This window comes from Hyalella azteca, unplaced genomic scaffold, assembly GCF_000764305.2.
Source record: "Hyalella azteca isolate HAZT.00-mixed unplaced genomic scaffold, Hazt_2.0.2 contig5580, whole genome shotgun sequence".
Lineage (NCBI taxonomy): Eukaryota > Metazoa > Arthropoda > Malacostraca > Amphipoda > Hyalellidae > Hyalella > Hyalella azteca.
The window spans coordinates 427678-448165 of NW_025935765.1; the positions used below are offsets into that span (position 1 = coordinate 427678).

Below are 20488 nucleotides of genomic sequence, written 5' to 3' on the forward strand. Positions count from 1 at the left end.
AAAGTGTGTTAAATATCGATTATAAGATTTGTAGCAGACAGACAGACAGACAGACAGACAGACAGACAGACAAACAAGAAAACAGACAGACAGACGACAGACAAACAAGGAGTGAAGTTAAAGAGAAATGTTGTAATAATTAATTTAAAGCTCATATAAATAACAGCAAAATGGCAATCATTTCGTAAGTAACCGCAAATGGGCGATAGCCCATTTTATCTTCCGACAGCCGCTATACCTGCATAACAAGTTACCTTGACATTTCCTATGTGTTGCTTTCCCTTCACCAAGTTATACATCTGGGAATTTAATTTCTATTCATAAATAGGATCATGTTTGATGGATATCAGGCTAATTTCATAGATCTTTGAACATAGAATTATCAGTTTTATGACCTACAGTTGGGCTGAGCAGTTGTTGCTTTCACTTGCGCGGCTCAGAAGTGGGGAAGGTTTGGCGTCTTCGTACGACGCTCCCAGAACAATTGCTGATTAACGATCAAATTAAAAATGGAGCATGGACACAAATTATCGTAATTAAAAGTATGTCATAAAAGTCTAGGTTATTATTCCGAAAGGGAAAGGTCCTAGAGGGGAAACAAAAATGACATTACAAACATTTCTTTTCGTTCGGAGATTGTCATATATACCAAGACATTTCTTACCTTGTCTAGCTTAGACATAAAATGGAAAGTTATTATATACGTACGGTTACATAATAATTTTCTGCTGGAAAGCAAGCAAATATTATGAAATACTTGATAGTAGGCGCGACAAGTGACCTTAACACGTCACATGTGAAGCATTACGAAGCAACAGCGCCGAGTTCGAGCATTTCCAGCAGGTTTCTAAAGCACCTTTCGGCTAGTAGAGGTTGCGAAGGCCGCTTTAAAAATACAAAAGGAGGTTCGAAACTCGCAAGCTCACTTGATGATATCAGTCAAAAAACCAGGTTTCCAAGCTGATGACACAAGCAGTGACTGTTACCGAGTTGATGCAATTTTTTCACTATATACCAAGTACAATTATTATAAACTATATAAACTAAACAACTATTATAACTATTGATAGGGCATACTTATGAAACGGAAATAATACGAGCGAAGTTCGAATTTTTATGTCAGTGCATGCGTACAAAAAAAATTAAGTGCGAAATACCAAGCGCATCGCCTAATCATCAGCGTTAAAGACGATGTTCTTGAATAAATAAATATTGACGCAATAATGATGTAGACGAACGACACGGGCGATGCACGCAAACATAGAGGAATCAAAATTTTGGAATAAACTGCAGTATGATCATAAAATAACTCTTCTTCTTGCAATGATTGCACTGAAGAAATTGAAATGAGTACTCCTCAACAGTAAAATGCAAAACGTCTATGCAATACAACAGGCAAAAACTTCCTGACCCAATTTCTTAATTTTTCAGAAAAACTGAAACTCGAGCTACGAATTTCATTCGGATTCTTTCAAATTACTCATATTAGCTCGTTTGGTGCAAGAAAGTGCTGAAAAATCTAAGCATATTTTAGAGTTTTCATAAGCATATTTTAGAACCGAGAGTTTGGTTCCTTTCTCGCTACATTCACACAAAAATTTCAGGTTCTTTTGGCGTAATGAAGGCAGTGGCCCTCCAGTGGAGTGATTCAGCAACATTCTAACCGGTGGCCAACCAAGCGTTCCCTCCAATGAGGTAACTACAACGAACACATTCCTGCACCCTGTTGATTCTAAGAATGATTCAGATTATCGCCGAAGAGAAAATACAGCATTAAATCGTGATAGAATCAAAACGTAAATTGCTTGACATTGATGTTTAGAAATCAGAATTTGGAATCGGTAAAAGAAATGCAGTTAATGTGATGCATACATGCGCGTATGCGAGCAGTCTAGATGACTCAAGGTTTTATTGTTTGTAGTGAATTCAAAAAACCGTACGTGACTTTAAATTATATATGTCCTTAAGTACTATAAAGTGTCATGGAAGGTTAACATTGTATCATATTTAACAGACGTCGTTCCAGGTGCTATGGTTTCACTTGTTAAGGGTGCGTTAATTGTGATCTACATTTCCATGTCAACATTCGTGAGTATTTAACTTGATTTTTATCTTAAATAAATCAAATAATACAATAACAGCCCTCATCAAGAGATTAGGCGCGCGTATTTGATATTTTTCGCACAAAGTGAAAGCATAAAAAGTGATAAAACAACTAAAATGCATAAACGATAACGAATTTTTTAGCTGTAAATACAGTTTTTGTAACCGGTGAAAGCTGAATTATTAATTATAATAGGCATTTTTCAACTCATGAGTGTTCCATCATGCAGCTCTAATGAGAAACACTACCCAATGATAAGCAGATTTGGAAGAGGGAAATGTATAGCAAAAACCTACCTGTCGCGCCCAGGTAGAGAATGTTCAGACGGGAATATGACCGCAAAAAATATGCTTGTTTATTCGCGGTTAAGCACGCGGTGCGTCGAGCTTCAGGAAATGCATGTAAGCAGGTGATTGTTTTGAAAAATATTAGATACATAATTTTCTTAGTATTGTTTAATTTTAACGAAATTTAGAATTAAAGTAAATTGCCTCAAGATGACTATTAAATATAATTCCCACATTTGCAAGAATTGAAGACGTATCTCTAGAACGATCGACAGCTAACAAGTTATATTTTTAAATCATTGCTTCTTTAATTAAATGAAAGTCTGCTGAGTGAGATGAATATATATGTAAAAACAGAATGCACGGAAGACGTGCGAGTTACAATTGAATTTGATGGAGAGTGGAAAAATTATCTAGGTTTAGCAAACATTGGTACAGGAGAAATTATCTAGGTTTCATAAACATCGGTGCTGGAAAAATTATCTAGGTTTCACAAACTTTGGTGCTGGAGAAATTATCTAGGTTTCACAAACATTGGTGCTGGAGAAATTATCTAGGTTACACAAACATTGATGCTGGAGAAATTATCTAGGTTTCACAAACATTGGTGCTGGAGAAATTATCTAGGTTTCAGAAACATTGGTGCTGGAGAAATTATCTAGGTTTCAGAAACATTGGTGCTGGAGAAATTATCTAGGTTTCAGAAAAATAAGTGTTGTATGATCAAGAATGCGCCGCAGAGAAGCAAGTAAATAAGCCGAGTCGAATCTCACATGCGCTGCAGTGCTCCCTTCACTAGTAAGAGGTAAATATGATCGGAAATAGTGATATAAATATCTGCGTTTCCCACTTTTATGTACATTTCTCGCATGATTCTTACTGGCATACTAAATTTGATATAAAAATAACGCTCTATTAGAAAAAAATATTCACAACATAATCAATTATTTATATTTTTCTGGCTTATAAACAATGCTAGGCTTTTTATAATGTAGAAAAGGACAACGATAAAATAAGTTTTAAATATGGCAATAAAATATAGGACATTAAAATAGTTTAAAAAGACATTAAAAATAAGTTTTAATATGCGCGTATGAGGGTATTGTAATAAATAGACTTACGTATGAGACAGCAAAAGGCACTTTCCGTTAAAGATACTCTCAAAAGTTTGAAAGAAATAAGAGTGCGATTAGAAAAGATATCATAATTGACGAAAAGCATACAGATCACCAAATCAAAAATTTATTTCGGTCTGATATAATTCAGCATGAATACAACATGAGTGAATTCCAAGCAGAAAATATTCTGAGAATAGATACTGGAGCAAATAAACTACAACCAGTCTTCTAGTGTCAAAAATCGTTCGTATATACGAGTCCACACCGTGACGAAAGTGAAGCACTTGCAATAGCTGGTTCTTCGAATATGGTGTTTTTTGTCTTGCGCGATTGCTGCGTCTATCGGCTGTTAAAAATATTATGCGCCCAAAAGTGTTTTGTGTGAGCGATCATAAATAAAGTGCCCTGGCTGCGATGACCTAGCGTTTCCTATAGCCTCTTCACTTGTGATAAAAAGTGTAACTAGAGAAAGTAACAATGCAATGACTTGTAGCTGACCACATCGAGAGCGAATGTAAAAATGGAGGGAAACTGAATTTTATAATCTGAGTCAACATTGCCGTGTAATATGCTATAAAATAGGCATTGCCAGGATGTGACAAAGAACAGGAAAGAATGGCCATGGCTAATCTGCCAAATTGCTTCAGCTTCAAAGCGGAATCTTCGATGCTGCGAGTCTCAAGATCTTCACATTAGTTTTAGGGATCCGTCTTGTGAGCATAATTTAATTTATATTTGAATATGAAAAGCTTCAAGCAAATTTTTTTTTACGGTAACAAATTCTACTTATCTTTTTAGACGAGTAGAAAAGCTGCATGCAGTCCCGTTAAGTAACGAAGTAATCGAATTGAAAAGAATTTTAGGAAAGTTTAACAGGTAAGCAATTTACTATAAGTAATTTTACACAAATTTGTTTGATAATGATGCACAGTGGCAATATTTTAATCCCGTGCATACTTTGTTAGTTTCAGTGACCAAACTTGAAAATTTACGCATAGTTAAGCTGAGAAAAAGTTTTTGACGGTTTTGTGATCATGCATTTATTCTTGCAATACCTATAATTGAATCAACGTTCAAAAGCTCATGCGTAACTTTAAATACAGAAATTTTCATTTTTTCAGCCGGTAACTTTTACAGGACTTGAAACTTCTGAATACTTTGCAGCTATTTCACTTTTAAAATTAAATATTTTATTGAAGCTTCTAAATGACAAAACAGAATGTAGATTCTTTACTCGGTGTTCAGTGCATAGTTATTACATGAAATAAAAATGGTGGAATAATTTACTAATTATTATTTCGAATAAATGAATAGTAATTAGGAATTCCAAGTAAAATTTCCTAATTCTTATTTCCAAGTGAATAAAGAATGCGGCAAGGCAGCTGTTTGCTGGGCCAAAATGTTTAAATCGTGACAATTCGCTACAGATTTTGGTTGAGCATTCAAACGGAGATTTTAATGAGATTGTCGTAGGATTGAAAGTATAAAATAGTCAGAGCACGATCCGTTCCGGTCGAGTCGTCAAAAAATCAGCCGTAGGATCTCTACACGGGTCACTTGGGTCACAATCCTAGCACTAATAACAGGTATTGCTAGCTGACACTATCCAGGTCAACGTCAGGTACAATTATAGTGAAGCACAAAACAATGATGCTGGATACGAAAAAAATACGCAATTTGTTCTAGTTATTCCTGAAGGTTCATTGAGATACAATATTAATGCTGGTATGATTTTATTCCGGGAGATGAGGTGTACAGCCCGTGTCTTTATTTTTATGTGGTACATTTTTTGTGCTGAAAAAGATCATATTCAATCCCAAGGAAGCGGAATTATCAGTCAAGATGAAGTCAATAATAGACAGTGATGTTTGAAAAAAATGAAGGTTGGAAAGAATTAAAGCTAAAAATTTAAATTTTTATAATTTACAATAATTAAAAAAAAAGGTTGGAAAGAATTAACACAAAAAATTTTAAATTTGTATGAAGTAAATTATTCAAAGACTTAAAATGTGTGATTTATTCAGTAGGAAAGTTTCAGGCTCGCTTAGAACTGCTTCATGTCAGACCTCCATGCCTGACTACAAATCTATTTCATCATCTTTTTTTAGAAGCACGGAAGAACTTAATTTGATGGCTTTTTGATGACTCAGAAGAATTCAATGCATTACAGAGAGCAATCAATAACAATCGGTTCATACAGACCAGATATATTTTTGACCGCAGCCTGCACCATTTCCAAGGGCCCTGACAAACGTACAGGTGCGCACTTCCGACCTCAAGCACGGCGGCGAAATTGAGAGTGAAAGCAAAGTCAACACAGGAGCATTCAAACACAAGGCTGTACAAAAAGAATCATTTTCGGTTTAACTTTAAGGAAAGAAAATTATTCCCTTCTTTAATGATTAAAGGAAATCATTCAATTAGAAAAATAATAATTTTATAGACATTAGTTTTCAAACTTGATAAATTTATCAGACAGTTTTCAAACTCTAGCTTCAACGGAAGTTCAATCAAGTTAAAGTTAAAATTGAACAGAACAAAGTTTAGATAAATATCGAGCGAATTTATAATAGATTAAATTTCCATTGTATTAATTAATTCCAGTTAAATTCAGGTTTTTGATGGATCAATCAAAGTTGCGTGAACTTTAGGCAGAACACGACTGTACAATACAAGTCTCTTTACTTTAATATCATCAGTCAAACGTCAGGCCGGCCTTTATTTTGTTTGTATATATTTATCGTACAGAACTTCCTGCGTCAAAAAAATTAAGTTTAAGCTAATGTGGTCAGAAAAAGGTCAATATTTTTTAATAATAACAATTGAAGAACTCATTCTTGCAGCAAAAAAATAATACTGGAGGAGTCTAGATCTCGCAAGCAGACTAAGCGGCTCAACGCTCAGAATTTACCTTAGGAGTATTTGTGAAAAGAAGACGAAATTGGGCCACTGGAGTATTAAACATTGAAGCTTATATTTATGAGTAAGATTCAATAAAATTTTTATCACACTTCTCTTTACTTCACTTTTTGTTCTTGGTCTGTTTGCTTCAAATCATATAATCGATATTTAACACACTTCTACCTGTCCAATCGATCTGAAATTTTGCCCACTGGCGTAATGTCGAAGACAATGCATGAATTAATTGACAGGATCACCAAATAAGTGGTCAATCAGTGGTAATCAATTAATTATGTTTTGCACGAAGAAAAAATTTATTTCATTCTGAATCGCTATTGAAGTGTGGTATTTAAAAAGTACTTATTAAAAGCATATTATTCATGTTAATCTTATTTAAGTTGCACAAGGTTTCATCCCAGAAAATAATGCTGCGAAATAGAAAATAAAACATATAGTTTGCCGCAATTTTTAATAATAGTCTCTATACAGACAAGATTTATAAGGAATCCAGAGAAAAAACGATTAAATCTATTTATATGCGTTACGAGATCGATTAGCTTTAAATCTATCGTCAATCTTCGACTTTCGCACTTAACAATCAGTTATCATGTTTAATGTTCCACCAGTAATTTTATGATCGATTTCGTTCCACCGAAAGTGACACCAGCGATCATCTGTCGTCTCAGCGACACTTAACTTGGTGAGATCCCCTGTGGGGTAATTTTGACGTGCACTTTTTGCTGCGCGCTCGTCAATAGAATACGCTGAACACGCAGACATTAACTTCCCGCAGCAGCAATAAATAACGCGCTTCCTGTCACCAGCCGAGGGCGGGGCCCTGAAGGCGTTCGTTCCTCATTACCTCAGATCTGAAAGCGTTCCAGCCTCTCCATGAGGTAAGACGGCAAACTGGAATAAATCCCGCCTGCCTCACAAGTTTTTATCATAAGCAAACTGGGTTTTTTCAACGCATGATCAGCAGCGCTCGACCGACCGCCCGATAGTCGACCAACTCGATCGGGCGGGGTGGGTAGTCAAACGATTTAGAAAGGTCGCTAGTTCTGGGCAGGAACTCCATTAGAATGGATATCAATGCCAGTCATGCAGCTTGAGGTCATGGTTTTTTCTACGACGAGGGAAGGGTTGGGGGTCATCCCTATGTGCAGGTTTTCGAAGGGAGGCAGCCGATCGTTGGTTACTACGTGTCGAGGGCAAAAAGTGAGACGCTTATATAAAGACGCGAGAGCACGTGACTTGCTTCACTTCGATTTCGACATCTAGGCAGCAGCATGGCATTCTATGTGAGTGTGTATGAAGTGCTGTTAAAGTGTAGGAGAAGTTCATCCAGCGTGACGCTTCATCCAGAGTGCTTGCTAGTCGTGATACGTAACAGTGTACATGCAATGAGGAAAATTTTTTTATCGTTTAATAAAATGAAGATAACGCTCGATGAATTAATTCAAAATATTTAATTAGAAAAGTAAAAATTACACGCCCAGTTAAGATGTATAATTCTTTATAAAGAACGGTCGAAAAGAGGCGAACAAACTTTGAAAAATCAATCCAATTAATTGCTGATAAACCTGGGTCAGAGACTTTGTTTTGCGATCAATGATTTAAATAAATATCCTGTTCAGAATCTAGTTGCTTCCTTCGAATTGAATATAATGAGGAGCAGGCGAGAAAAACGTTCAAATCAGTATGAATTTAACGTAGTTATTAGGTAACTAGGATGAGAATATTTACTGGAAAAGTAATACAAAAACTTTAAATTTATATTGAATGAAAACAGGTAGCGAGTTTTATGATAAAATAATGGTGAATGCTAAAGCAAATTTAAATAATGAAGAATTCGTTGTGCCAATGTCGGAAAGCAATACTAATTTGATAGGAATTAATCACGAATGAACTACGTGGTTAAATTAATTTCCCAAAAATTAATGTAAAGTAATTTTTGTACGAAATTTGAATCTCAATAAAAATTATTCAACAAGAAAACCTTATTTTTCTAGTTTGTAAGCAGATACTACCGATTAATGTAGTAAAATAAAATTAGTACTGAGGAGACAGTTCTTATTATGTCATTTGTCATTTGTTAGTATGCAAAAAACTTTCATTTTCAAGTTTGAATAACACGAAACTTGGAGAGTGCAAGCGAAGTTGAAAGATTTATGCGAAAATAATTCAAGTTGAATACCTAATAATATTTTCGAACCAATTGGCAAGAAGAAAATTTTTTTTACTATACTTTCCATGGAACAAGTCTAAAAAAATATTCGCAAGTCATATATTACATTTAACGCTTCCGGGAAATTACTGAAATATTTAATCATTGAGCGATGATGCCAGTTAAGTTCAATCAGCAAACTTTATTCACAATTCAGCTTACTGGCTTGACTACTAATCTCATTTTTGTCGTTGCTTTTAATATTTTTTTTTGTTATTGTATAAGATAAAAGCCCTAAGTTTCACTCTCCTAACAGATACAATGAAAATAGTTATGGCTGAAACAATGAATTAAATGAGAATTTTATTATTACATTGATTTTAAATTACTAAATTTTAAAGTACTCCCTCTGAACCTTTGAGTCGACTTTTAACAGGTATTTTTTTTCTCTAAGATCTTCACGATCGCTTCGCTTGCTGCAGTGGTGTCAGCGGGATACCATTCATCTGCCAAGAAAACTTTTGGATCACCCGTCAAATCAGACTTCGGTGGTAGCATTAAATCGCCAGGTTTTGGCGTACCGACAAGCTTTGGTTTTAGCAGCGGTGGTCTCGGAGGCATAGCATCGAAAAGCTTAGACGGTTTCGCAGACTACGACGGCTTCGAGGACGGGTCTGTTTTATCGTCAGGAGGATTTGAGTCAGGATTCCAATCTGGTTTCGAGTCAGGAATAGGTGGAGCGCATAACTTTGGTCCGTGTCCAAAAGGCCTAGAAAGGACCATACACGGTCAATGTGTGCCCCCGGCTGTATCGCAAGACCTCTTCCTATTCAAAGCCCCATCGTACAGAGTTCACCACCAAAAAGCGCATTTTGAACACAAACCTAAAGTTCACTTGAACCTAGTGTTCATCAGAGCACCAACTTACGAAGGCGAGAAAACGAACCCGATTATTGTGCCGCCTCCAAGGCAACAGACTCTCGTATACCTCCTCAGCAAAAAGCCTCACGGATTCAAGCAAGATGTCATCGAAGTTCCTTTCGACCCAACGAAACCAGAAGTCTTCTTTGTTGACTATAAGGACGGCGACAACCCTGTTTTGCCCGGTGGCATTGATCTTAGAACAGCTCTTACCCAGTCTGCTGGTCCATCTGATATCGTGATCGGTGGAGACGGAGGCTTCGGAGGTCTCGGTGGCAAAGTAGGAGGATTTGGTGCGGGTGGCGAAATTCATGGACAGAGTTTGGCAGGAGTATCTCTCGGAGGATCAGAAGGTTTTGCTGATGGCTCTGCAGGAACTAAGTTGTCAGGAGGTGCCTTGGGTGGAGGATTTGGAGGCGGTATCAGCAAAGGCGCTGGATTGTCTGCAGGCGGCTTGGGTGTAGGTGTCGTCGGCAAGGGCGCTGGCTTGTCTGCAGGCGGCTTGGGTGTAGGAGTTGTCGGCAAAGGCGCTGGATTGTCTGCAGGCGGCTTTGGTGGAGGATTTTCCGGTGGGGTTGGCAAGTGCCGGATTGTCTGCAGGCGGCTTTGGTGGAGGATTTTCCGGTGGGGTTGGCAAAGGTGCCGGATTGTCTGCAGGCGGCTTTGGTGGAGGATTTGCCGGCGGGGTGGGCCTAGGTGCCGGATTGTCCGCAGGTGGTTTTGGAGCTGGTGTTGGTAAAGGCGCTGCGGTAGAGGCTGCGGCAGGAGGAGGAGGAGCGGGGCTCGGCTTGGAAGCGTTGGCTCTCAAGGCAGCTGAAGCCGCAGGTCCAGTGGGATTCCATGGAGGTGCGGGTGAAATTACGGGTCCTACAAAAGATTTTGAGAGTGACCTCCGAAAGAGTGTAGCCGCCGGTCATGACCCTTTCGGTGATCACGAAGAAATTATCATTGATCACGGCGTCAAGGGGCTCAGGCCGGGAGGAATTAGTTTCGGCGATGGAAAGGGATCACCCATTTCTCCATTTAGCGGAGGGCTTGGTTCGTCATTCGGTGGCAGTTTCGGAAGAGGATTTAGTGGCGGTGTTGGGGCGAAAGGAAACATTGTTAAGGGCAGTTCAATTAGGTCTGTAAAGGAATTTTAAATTAAGAATGTCGAAAAATCCCATTACCTGCTCAAGCTAACGAAACGATGCAGCTGCTATTTGGTTGCTGTTGATACCCTGAAGTCAAGGCTTTCCTCAACATACCAGAATTTCGTAAGCAAACAATATTTCAATTAAAAGCAGGCAACTGTGTTCCAAACAATGTTCTAGTCACAACCACAGTTTGTGTGCCAAAAATAATTAGATTCATTTCACTGATTAGGAATGCCTCGGAAAATCTTTTCCGGATGGTTAATAATCGCAATAATCATGAAGCGTATACATTTACAATTCAAAACGAAAAATGTACTTCTTAATGTGCAATGCAGTCTAAATTTTGTTATCTTTGCAAAACGTCAAATGAAATTGACAGCTACCATATAATAGCCAAGTCGTTGTGGAAAGTCATGAACAGGGTTAGGTGTACGAATTATTGAGCAGACGTCGATAGCGATTTTGGCGTCCTAGCCTAGTATGTACGTTTCAAATGGTTCATAACGAGTACCTTCCAGGGCCTGTTAGCACCGTTGTTTGCTCGTGCACTTCCCTATTTTCTTCTTTGGCTATAATCTGTTATCTCTGTGTTAAAGTTTCAGTAAAATGTTCCAATATAATGACGATTTTTCTTTACAATAATATACACTCGGTTAAGTTAAAAAAACTTGAATTATAATATTTTGAAGGAGAATTAAAAGTTCTACCTATGCTGGATACAGGTCAGTTGATAGCAATGTGTTTAGTTTGTCAGAAGAGAAACGAAGAACAACTCGGCAATACTCCATAGATTCGCTCACTCCTCTCAGACGATGCTTTTCTGGAAGTTTTGAAAAAAATCCGAACGGGAAATTTTATATTTTTCTGAAAAAGAATTCGTAAATATAAAGATATAGTTTCAGTCAAATTCAATAAATCCAAATGCTTCAATGATGCCATGACACTTTTTGGAGCGGTTCCGAATAGATTAAGCCATAAAATTCCTGCCTCAAATTCAAGATCGTGCTTACATTCATCACTTGAATTTTTACTCATGTTTGCTGAGAGCAAAACAATGAAAAGAAAGTTTCAAATCCTAATCTATATGGTGTCAATTGAATTATTTTCACTTTGGGTGAGGTACGATAGTTTGTTCGGGGCATTTGGTAAAGCATTGAAAAAATCCATAGAGATGAGTTCGATGCCAAATTCCGACAGGAGACACAACTTTGATGTCATTTTATACGCATAAAAATAGGAAATGCCACCACCAAATCATGATGACTTGACTTGATGCTTTGCGCAGATAATGAAGGACCAAGAAAGTATATCCTTGTTCATCCTGATTTTCTCAGTTGCCTACAACAGAAGTAATTTCCGAGCTGAATATGTTTTTTAGGTTCTTAGATATGTTCTGAAACTAGGTATTTGCTCGCAGATTTTTGCAATTCACTCACCTACTTGGGTGTCAAGGACGCGTATGGAAGTGAAAGCAGCATTTCGAGTTTAGGGTCCAACTTGCACAATCTTTAAAGTTCGCAAAAAGTCACATGCATGCCATAAGAGAAGCGGGCTCGCTACCGATGTTACTGATCACCGATTGGTTAGTCTTTCCTTGTAAAAGGCTCCAACAATATTGACATAGGATTTATTTAAACATAAAAAATCGGTTGGGTCAGTACGAAGCCTAGCAGCGAAGAATGAGGAAGCAGATATTTAGGCGCCAGAAAAACTAGGTTTGCCGGCTGGTGATTGCTGCCTGCCCTAAATAGAGCCGCATTAGGTCGCAAAGATGCGACAATTCTCCTTAGATCTGATTTTATCAGCCTGAGCAAGGTTTATAATAAAAAAGGCGCCTGCAGAATAATAAATGGAGGCAAATTTCACATAGGTCACACTGCAATGCCTTGATTGTCAGTCGCAATTTATAAATTAACGAAACCCGTGTTTACCGTCAAGTCTTGGGAGTCCAGCACATTCTCCTCATGATCGCAGAAATCTTTAAAAATTATCGCTACATTGCCTGGGAGTCTCTAATATAAAGATATTAATATGAACGCCCACTTTTGGTCAGTGCCAGCTCAGCATGAGCAACAGGTCTACAGCAGCGGCGCAACAGGTGCAGTATTTCAACGAGTCCAGGCAGCTCGCGACAAGCTCAAGGCAGGCACATGTGCACTGTGTCCCAGCCGGCAATAAACATCGTATATAGCAATGCCGGCCGTGAAGGGAATGTGCGTGCGGTGCTTGAAAGGGCCGGGCTCTGCAGAACAATAATAACGGAGGGCGAAAGGAAAGGCGTTCGCTGCCATGACGAATTATACAAGCATGTATATGGCATTTAAGGCACTCAGAGTCATAAGCTTTTGACTCGGCTATTGTAGGATCACGGTGACGCAATGCGGATTTGTTTTGGTAAATGGAATTGGCCTTAGTAATTAAATACTTAAATTTACGCTTGGTATCGGATTGCAGGTCACACATCGCGATACAGGATTTGATTTTGAATTGCTGTCTCTAAATGAGTTTAGATTTATTTAGAGAGTTTTTCTCTAAGTGCGTCATACTTTAACATGATAGAGAGTAAGGAATTTTTTGATTCTTCACGGATGTAATTTCTGTGAAAAATTATTATGAATGAATCCCTTCATGCACCGCCCAGTCCATTGCTCCATATTAGTGTTATTTTTCCCAAACAATTTAGGTAGATTCCTGGTATCACAATTCCAGGAATTTACAAAAGATTTTAAATTCGAGTTCTTCGTGCACCATGCAGGAAATTCCAGGAAAACTGTTTCGGCCAACAATAAACTTATAAGTTCAAAATTCAGACCACCAAAAATAAATTTTCGGTGAAATTTTAAAGAAAAAAATACTTTGAAAGGAACTTAAAAATTTTAAATCACTTCCACCACTCAAAACTCCGTTATACAAACAAATTTACAGTCAGTGGCAATATTATTTCATGACTGATGAACGCAAGGTTTAAAACTTAGATGCAAATTCGTGGAAATTACTTAACTAAATCATCCGACCCAAAAGTAAATACACTGCAATTAAATAATTCATTCCTAATCGGATGGCTGCAAAAATAAATTCGAAGAATGTACAAAAAGAAACATGAAGAATTCAAAGAAGAATTCAGATACAAGTTATTTTTGCACACAATGAGTAATAAAACTAATAATATTTTACGTAATACTAACACAATGAGTACCGTAATACTATACGTGTGGGCTGCTTTCTATTGTCCTCTTTACACTCTAATCATCTAATGCATGATAAACCTCAAAAGCAATTGCCAACAAAACTATACTTACTGAATAGGATGTATAGATATTTATAAAAGTTGTTCGCTTAAATCATAAAATTTGAAGAATTTCAGAAGAAAGAAAATGCCAATCATTCCGGAGGCTGATGCAAAAATGTTTAAAATCACTTGAGGACACTGGGAAATATATGATAAGGGTGCATGCTAATGCGAGGTTTGCGTCATTTCAGTTCAGGCGTAGATATGAAAAAATGTAACTCAGTACTCACTGCAGTGAGTGACAGAGAGCGCATTTTCTCGTCGACGAAAACGTGAAGTCATGGACAGACAGACAGACGAACAGACAGATAGACGGACAGACAGACGGACGGACAGAAAGACAAACAGACGGACGGACATGACGAGCACAATAGCGCCTTTTCCCATAAATGAGAAAATGCGCTAAAAAGTGCAATAAACATGCCGTGAAGGTCGGCAAAGAAGATTAAAATGGTAGCTGTAATTTACCTGCAGGGTTAAGTACAGAATTTAAATGAGTGTATATGAATTAGCTACATGGCACGCATGAATAACTATAGGAGATTAAATCGCATAGTCATGCATTAAATGGGCATACATATGATGATGGATTTTTTTATTGTCTTTTTTATACTACCCAATGTTGCCATTAGTGTTAGAAGGATCAAGAACAAATTCATAATTGTATACTTTGATCAATGAGATTTAATGATTAAGTTTTCCCATCGCCGAGATTGCAATTATTTTTAGAGGATATTTTCTCCACATCATTGCATTGAAACCTATGCTTATTAGGTCAAGTGTGACGTGAAAACTTCTAGTTTTTGTGCAACTCGAAAAAACTTGGGGTAGGTGAGTTAGTGCAGAGTGGTTGTGAAAGGCACACGCGTCGAAGTGACCGTTCAGCACATGATTTACATGCAAACAATGGAAATAAATAGGAACGTTTAAAAAGGCTGGATGTTCTAAATAACAAATTGTTTGCATCACCTGGTTAAAACCGGAGTCAAACAGCAAGAGGAAATTACTAATGTATACTTTATCTTTATATATCTTTACTATAATTACACTTTATATATTAATAAAACGTCAAAGAGAAGATGTAAAGACCATTTGTGGTAACTTTGTACGACTGCGTTGCTTCTAACATTTGGTTTCTGAGTCTTATTTTGGCCGTGAATTCACTTACAATAAATTTCACCATTGAAATAACAGCGCGCAAATTTAAATTTCTAATTTTGTGGTGGTTTTGACTGATTTTAATGTAATAAGTCAACCAATGAAATAATATACGAATAATTGGATAAAATAATAAACAATATATAAGCAAGTACTTATTATTTGAACAAATAAATCAATTACGTTGATTTAAATTAACGAAGATTGCATTAATCAAATGCAGTCGCAATTGGTTTTTAAATTTATTTTTCGACGTTTTCGTTTTAGTCATCAAGTATTCGTATTTTAAAATTAAAATGAAAATGACATCTTGGAGTGCGCATGTGCAACTGAATGCAAACAATACTCAAATAGAAAAAGAAGGTTATCAGTAATCAATTGCAAGTAATCGAGTAATCAGAAATCAAATCATGTTGCCCAAACATCATGGCTTAGAGTCGCGTGCATCTAGGGGCTGATCGAGAGGATTGGATTCAATCGGCGAGCTCTATTGACACTTAAGCCGCTAGCAAAGTCAGGAATAATTACTCGCAGGTATTACGTACATGTGTCTCAGTATTAATTACGAATGGCTATAACTGGTGGCTATTAGTCATACCACAGAGGTGACCAAAGAGAGGCGGGCAGTGGGGGCTTCGGCAGGGAAGGGATAGGTAAGGGCTTTGAAGCGATCTGTCTTCATCGACCCCACGCGATAGCTCTAGTATTTGCTCGCATTACTCTGCATTAATTAAAATCTTGCTTGATCAAAGCGCAGCTTGGATCAGGGAGCCCAAACCAACGTCTAGCAAGGAGGCTGAGCTAAATGCATGATACAGAAACGCGCTCACGAGAAGTGCTTACGACGAACACTAACATACATGGTCGATTTGACCTCTGGAGACGAGTGGATTATTGGGCGAGTAATAAAAAATATAACTCAGCACTCACTGCAGTGAGTGACAGAGAGCGCATTTTCTCGTCGACGAAAACTTGAGGTCACGGACGGACAGACGGGCGGACAGACAGACAGACAGACAGACGGACATGGCGAGTACAATAGTGCATTTTTTCATAAATGAGAAAATGCGCTAAAATGAGTATAAAATACACGGTGAATTAGCAATAATTATCATTTGATAGAGGTTACTTGGAGAAATGAAAGGGGGAGAGCGTTTACAAAAAGGGTGGACGAGGGTGGAAGAGAACAATTTCAGAATAAAATATTCATGTATGGATAGAATCACATGAATTCAAAGTGTATATCATGATGAATAAAACCTGAATGAATGATGAATGAATGAAGTGTACATATCATGATGAATGAAAATTGGTCAATTATTGGACTCTCATTTAATAAGTTCGAAATGAATTATATTGCAATAATAATTAAAAAGAATAAACGATTGCATGATACGGTAAAAGTATACAGGCGCCACTCATGCAGTCTTAAAATGATCCTTTCTCATATTCTGGATTTGAACAAAAGAAGTCAAGGTCTCAAGAAGAAAAGTTGCCCACCCTCAGGACTGTGATGGTTGTGTGGAAGTGGTGAAAGGAGTACACCTCAACTGAGGTTTTTAACTAGCTTAATGGTTGCTCTTTGGTAGCAAAAATATGGTTATGAGTCATTATTGATGTCATTTAAAGCTAATAAATACCATTATGAGAAATGGAACGAACCTACATTCAACACATAACAATCAATACCCACAGCTGAATTACTTGGAAAAATGTCTGAGGGAACATAAAATAACTATAAGTTTATGAAAAAATTTTTGATTTTAATGATGATTTTTTAATCATAGATATACATTTTTACTTTTGAATAGAATGTTTTAACAAGTGCCCCTCGGCTATCTTATCTTGCGCATTAGATAGCCAACAATTTCGAACCATTAAAAAATTTCACAAAAAATTCCATAAAGTTATTACCTGTATTTTGTTAAGACAAACGATGAAACTCCTCATCGATTTGAATTGAACATATACGAACAAAAACAGACTTCACCTCACAATTCGTTCTTTACAAAATTGCCGAATAAAAAGATGACATTCAAGTCGAGAACGAAAAGTGAAAGGAAAGCAATTGTGTTCCTTCTGGGCATATACACAGGAGAACTGTTATGAACCAACGCATTTTTACAAGAAGCTAGTCAGCGAATTGCACGATTTTGCTCTAACTGGACGAGCGAAAAAAATTCTAGATTTTGCTCTCGCTTCCAGCAAAAGGACGGCCGCGGTCGCGACGTAAAATCAGATTCTTCTTCCTGTATATTAATTGTAAGATGACATTATTTATAAACTGATGCCACGAAAGTTAAAGTAATAAAATAATCAATGCGAAACACCAATGCTGTAGTAGTAACAATGAAGTTGCTATTATGTAAGATTCGATCTGGAATAAAATACTTCAAATTCGATGCAACTACAACGATAATGTTATTAAATCACGGTATTTTTTAAGCCATAGTTTGACACTCAACGTTCTATTAATGTATTGTTATGTGAAAATAATTTTCCGACATTTTATGTAATATTAGACTTACTGCCTATTTCTAGGAGCTTATTTATTTGTTAAAGGATAGATGTTAAACCTATCATCCACACATAATCGAATGACACACATTCATACTGTGTCATTCATAATCGAATGACACACATTCAAAACGTCTTCAAACTATCAACTTCAGCGGAAAAAATCCCTAAGATATACCGCAGCCCTAATTTTCATGGTCCACTCCCTCAGTCAAAGGAATCGTCAATGTTGTAGAGATAAAATACTTTATGGTAAGAAATGATTTGAATTTAATTAGGGGGCATCAAGAAAGTGATCTTTCGCAATAGGTATTTTAAGCCAGCTCTAGTCATAGCAACGACGTTCAGTTCACATGCCAGCAAACAATAAGGCCTTGAAGCTTTCATGATTCCAGACGACGCTGAGACTGTAAACGCAAAGCAGCGTTCTGTGCAGGGAAATACTCTTAATAATATCCATGTGGACAATAGCGAATAACAGGACCAGCGTTCTGCGTGCTTTCCTTTAGAGGGCGCACAACATGCGATGTGTCATTGGAATGCAAGGCTTTGCAAAATCATCGTGCGCAAGTAAATCGTTTGACAGCAAACAGGGAAGCAGAACCCCTTAGGTCGGAATACAATTTACATGGACTTTGACTGGACTGAAAATCGTTGATTTGTGGTAAACAGACAGTGGCAGGAATCAATGCCAGTGTATATTGAATTGAAATTCATAGCATTTAATGTCAGTCACAACAAATTTTTAAAAATGGTTCGAAAAATTTTCATGAATCACGTAAGCAACTTACAATGAGGCATCAATTTGAACAAATTAAAACTGAGAGGGAAAAAACATCAATCATTAACTTCTTTCAAAATTATCTAACCAAATACTGAACATTTAGAGACATTAACAAATTAAGCGCAGAAATATTTTTAAGTAAATGTCACAACTCATAATATTGAACTAAATAATATTGAAGTAAATGTCACCGCTGAGCAGCGCTTGTGAAGCTTTCGGCCGTTGGCATTCAAAAGTCAGAAAAAATACCATCAAGTCACCAGCAGCTTATCGTTTATATAATTTGTAAAAGTTTGTGTGGGTTTTAAGCCTGATACCGCAAATATATAAGGCCATTCGGGTTTACAGGAAGCTTTATTCAATGAAAATACATGAGCTTTATTATCATTAAACAGGATTACGAGAATGACGGGATTTTGGATAACATGAATCTAAAATTGCAGGAATTATCAAGCCCAAGCAACATCGGTCCAACCTGCCAGTAGATTATAAAGACAATTAACTCTGATTACAATCTTTATCAAAAAAATTTTCGGTGGCATACTGCCCTCATTTAGGCCTATGATTAAGAGGTAAATTTAATTTAAATTACATGACTGGCAATTTAGCAGAGTATCGATGTTTGCTACACATAACAAGTCTTCCGTAGCTCGGCCTCCGACAGATCCTGTCCGGGAATGGACCTCCTAAAGATCGGAGGAGCGCCCATGAGGCTAATTTCCGGGCCTTTCTAAAGCTTCCGTGCGGAGCAAGGAGCTCCGGCATCTATGTTGTAGGAGATCGAAAGCGTCATCAATTATACGAGAGATGAATGACTTCAAAACTACTTCCCATGCAAAGGGGGCGCTTTCACGTCGAAATTTGTGCTGTTGTTTGCCGAGCTGAATGCTGAGTTTAAAAAGGTAACTATTTTAACCTTTTTAAAATTGTTATTTCGTATTTGTAATAGGCTTATACTTGCAAGGCAATGGAAGTTTGAATAGATACAGAAAAAAGTAGAAGCAATCGGAAGATCTCGTATTATTTATGACCTTTTTCAGTTTGTTTCAATTATTTATAAGAAAATCCTTAACAAGCAGGCGAATTTGTACCCCTAGAACAATCCTTGCTTCGTTTTCTTTAGAACAGAGAAAGTATTGCACATCGCACCATTAGTTACGAGTCGGAAGCCACTTCTTTTTGCTCCTATTTTAGAGATGCGCAGCAACAGGTTCAAAGCAAACGCTCGAGGCTCCACGAAGCAGCATTCGCTGGGTAGATAGTGCACCCGATGCAGAGGTAATTACCGCAAGCAGCTTATTGGTGCTTTCACCCGAGCCATCGAGTCAGTACGTCTCAAGGCGATACAAGCTAGATAGGATCTTGATCTCAACTGAAGCTATGCTAAAGAACTATTGGCGCTATCAGCATCTAATTTGAAACTCACTTACTTTACTAGCAATTTTTTTCTATTCAACATATTCAACTCTAGCCCGCCAAATTTTAGTAATAGCAATAATAGTTTAGAATGAAGTTGATTCAAAATCAGATTTCATAGTAGGCAAGAAAAAATATTTGTGGCTAGCAATAAGTGCCTAATTTTGATTAGGACGTCTGCATGCAAAATGAGGAAGGGCTTTTGACCGTAGAATTATAGACATGGTCGCCATCTTCACCATATATTGAGCGAGAGGCCATCCTCCGTTCAGCGGCCATCACCATATATTGATTGAAGACAAACGCCTCTCCGTCGGTAGATCTGTTGAGGCCGTTTGAATTCTCAGGCCGTTTGAATTGAGGCACGAAGAAGTAATAGCTGTTTAATTTGATTTAATTTTTCAAATCAATTAGAGAGGTTAAAGCCTTAGGGGTTGCAGTACTAGCTGTGTAAATTTTTAGCCTATGTTAAGGAAATAATATTTTCTGCGCAAATTAGACCTATTAGGCCTGTAATGTTATTACTCTAAATTGGACAAAGTTCGAAAACCTTTACGATCTATCTTACCAACGCAGATAACAATACCAGCAGGCAACTGTGAATTTGGTATGTAATTGCAATAATATTGTAATCAATGTAAATGTATATGATAAGGAACTATGAAGTATGACTGGAAGATGGGAGCAAAT

General features: G+C 37.3%; 2 protein-coding genes across 6 annotated transcripts in view; one reads left to right on the top strand and one right to left on the bottom strand.

The window, feature by feature from the left end:
- LOC108665694 (polypyrimidine tract-binding protein 2) overlaps positions 1-20488 on the bottom strand; it is a 170773-nt gene that overhangs the window by 120673 nt on the left and 29612 nt on the right. The gene's annotated exons all lie outside the window — the stretch shown is intronic.
- On the top strand, positions 7674-10299 carry LOC108665678 (pupal cuticle protein 36). The gene is made up of 3 exons (XM_047880567.1): positions 7674-7711; positions 9032-9842; positions 9888-10299. The coding sequence occupies exons 1-3, from the start codon at positions 7700-7702 to the stop codon at positions 10235-10237; spliced, it is 1173 nt and encodes a 390-aa protein (XP_047736523.1). The 5' UTR covers positions 7674-7699; the 3' UTR covers positions 10238-10299.